The sequence below is a fragment of the Notothenia coriiceps genome, unplaced genomic scaffold, assembly GCF_000735185.1.
Source record: "Notothenia coriiceps isolate Sejong01 unplaced genomic scaffold, NC01 NC01_scaffold00037246, whole genome shotgun sequence".
Lineage (NCBI taxonomy): Eukaryota > Metazoa > Chordata > Actinopteri > Perciformes > Nototheniidae > Notothenia > Notothenia coriiceps.
Window position 1 is genome coordinate 14,081,444 of NW_011369947.1, and position 2,426 is coordinate 14,083,869.

General features: G+C 49.6%; 1 protein-coding gene across 1 annotated transcript; it reads right to left on the reverse strand.

The window, feature by feature from the left end:
- Positions 1-260: 260 nt before the first annotated feature.
- LOC104966460 (mitochondrial inner membrane protein COX18-like) lies at positions 261-1,611 on the reverse strand. The gene is given in 7 exon segments (XM_010795646.1): positions 261-376; positions 496-611; positions 911-1,011; positions 1,013-1,059; positions 1,201-1,240; positions 1,242-1,381; positions 1,512-1,611. Coding segments are annotated over 6 exon segments (441 nt in total). The 3' UTR covers positions 261-376; positions 496-598.
- Between the last annotated feature and the right edge of the window lie 815 nt (positions 1,612-2,426).

Consider the following 2,426-nt stretch of genomic DNA (forward strand, 5'->3'; position numbering starts at 1 on the left):
GGAACTGTCACCAAGAGGGAACTTGTACTCAGAGGGAAACTGTCCACTCAGAGGGAACTGTCACTCAGAGGGAACTGTTATCAGAGGGAACAAAGAGAACACACAGAGGGAACTGTCCACTCACAGAACGTTCACTCAGAAACAATAAAAATCAGAGGGAACTGTTCCACTCAAAAGGGAACTGTTAGCTCAGAGGGAACTGTCCACTCAGAGGGAACTGTCAAACTTCCACAGAGGGAACTGTCACTCAGAGGGAACTGTTACTCACAGAGGGAACTGTAGAGCGATGGGGAACTCATCAAACGAGAACCCTCGGATACGTCTCGTTACAATCCTCTGAAGACGAGAGGGGTTCACCCCTCTGCAGAGAAAACACCTGAAGAAGAGAGGAAGGCCAGGTAGGAAACACCTGAAGAAGAGAGGATGACCAGGTAGAAACCCTGAAGAAGAGGAGGAGGACCACAGGTTACGAATCACCCAGGAAGAAGAAGTTACCTCTACGATGATCAGGTTGGGTGAGTCCGAGGACGAGCGGTCAGGATCCAGGTAGAGTCCGGTACAGTGAGATCAGGAAACCAGAGAGCGCCCCTGCTGCCAGTCAGCATGCAGAGCCTGCAGAGACACAACTACTGTCACAGAAGAAAGGCTCAGGGTGGTAGATTTCCTACTTCTCAGGATCTGGTTTACATGGCTGATCAGTGATCTGGTTACCCCTGACTGATCAGGATCTGGTTTACCTGGCTGATAAGGATCCTGGTTTACCTGGCTTGATCAGGATCTGGTTTACCTGGCCGATCAGGATCTGGTTTACGCTGGCCGATCAGGATCTTGGTTTACCTGACTGATCAGGATCTGGTTTACCTGGCCGATCAGGATCTGGTTTACCTGGGCTGATAAGGATCTGGTTTACCTGACTGATCCAGGGTGGAGGTCCGGAGGGCCAGGGAGAGGCCTGATCCACAGGGGCAGCTGAACCCAGGATCAGCAGGCTGGCTTGAAGGGGTGACAGTTTCTCTCTGACATAAAGCTGAGAAACGATCCTCCGCAGGTTCTTCTGAACTGGAATCTGAAACAGAACCGGCTCAGTTGATCTTTTTTGATTTGTGGGTGTGATCGAGTCTCTGGCTCCCGAGTCTTTGACCAGAACTTTGGTTGCTTTGACTCATTGACGAGCTAAATATAATCTGAAGGTTGATTAACTTATTTACCTGCTCTGTTTCTCAGTCCAGCTCCTCTCTCTCTGCTCGGACCGACACTTCGTATCGAAGCCTCTTAGCCAGCTCTGAGATCTCCACCTGCAGCGCCTCCACCTGCAGAGTTACCACGGTTAATGATACACCACCAGAGATATCACGGTTACACGATACACCATCCAGAGTTAACCATAATATCACCACCCAGGTTACCACACGGTTACCAGATAACACACCCAGAGATAACCACGGTTAACCATAAGATACATCACCCAGAGTTACCAATCGTTACCATAAATACACCACCCAGAAGTTTACCACGGTTACCACGATAAACACCACCCATTTCAAAAAGTTCCACGATAATACACCACCCAGAGTCACCATGGTTACCAAGAACACCACCCAGAGTTACCATGGTTACCGCACCCACCACGGAGTACTAGCTTACCACGATACACCACCCAGAGTTTAACATACATACACCACCCAGAGTCACCACGGTTACCACGATACACCACCCAGACGTTACCCACGGTTACCACATCACACACCAGATTACCCAGGTGTACAATAATGACACCACCAGAGTTACCACGGTTACCAACGATACACCACCCAGAGGTACCCATAATACACAACCTAGAGTTACCACGGTTACATGATACACCACCAGAGTTACCACGTACATACAGAACCCAGAGTCACCACGGTTACCCGATCCCACCAGTTACCACGGTTACACGACCACACCACCAGAGTTACCACGTTACCACGACACACCACCCAGAGTTACCAATGAATCACCCTGAGTTACCACGGTTACCAATGATACACCAGCCCAGAGTACCACGGTAACATACACCACCCGAGAGGTCACCACGGTTACAACGATACACCACCCAGAGTTATCCACGGTTCCATAATACACACCCAGAGTTACCAGGTTACCACGATACACACCAGGTTACCATAATACCACCAACTAGAGTTACCACGGTTACCATGATAACACCAGAGTTACCACGATACATACACCACCCAGAGTCAACACGGTTACCACGATCACCACCCAGAGTTACCATGGTTACCACATACACACCCAGAGTTACCATAATACACACCCAGAGTCACCACGGGTTACCACGATACAACCACCCAGTTACCACGGATTACCACGACACACCAACCTCAGAGTTACCACGTTACCATAATACAACCACCCAGAGTTAC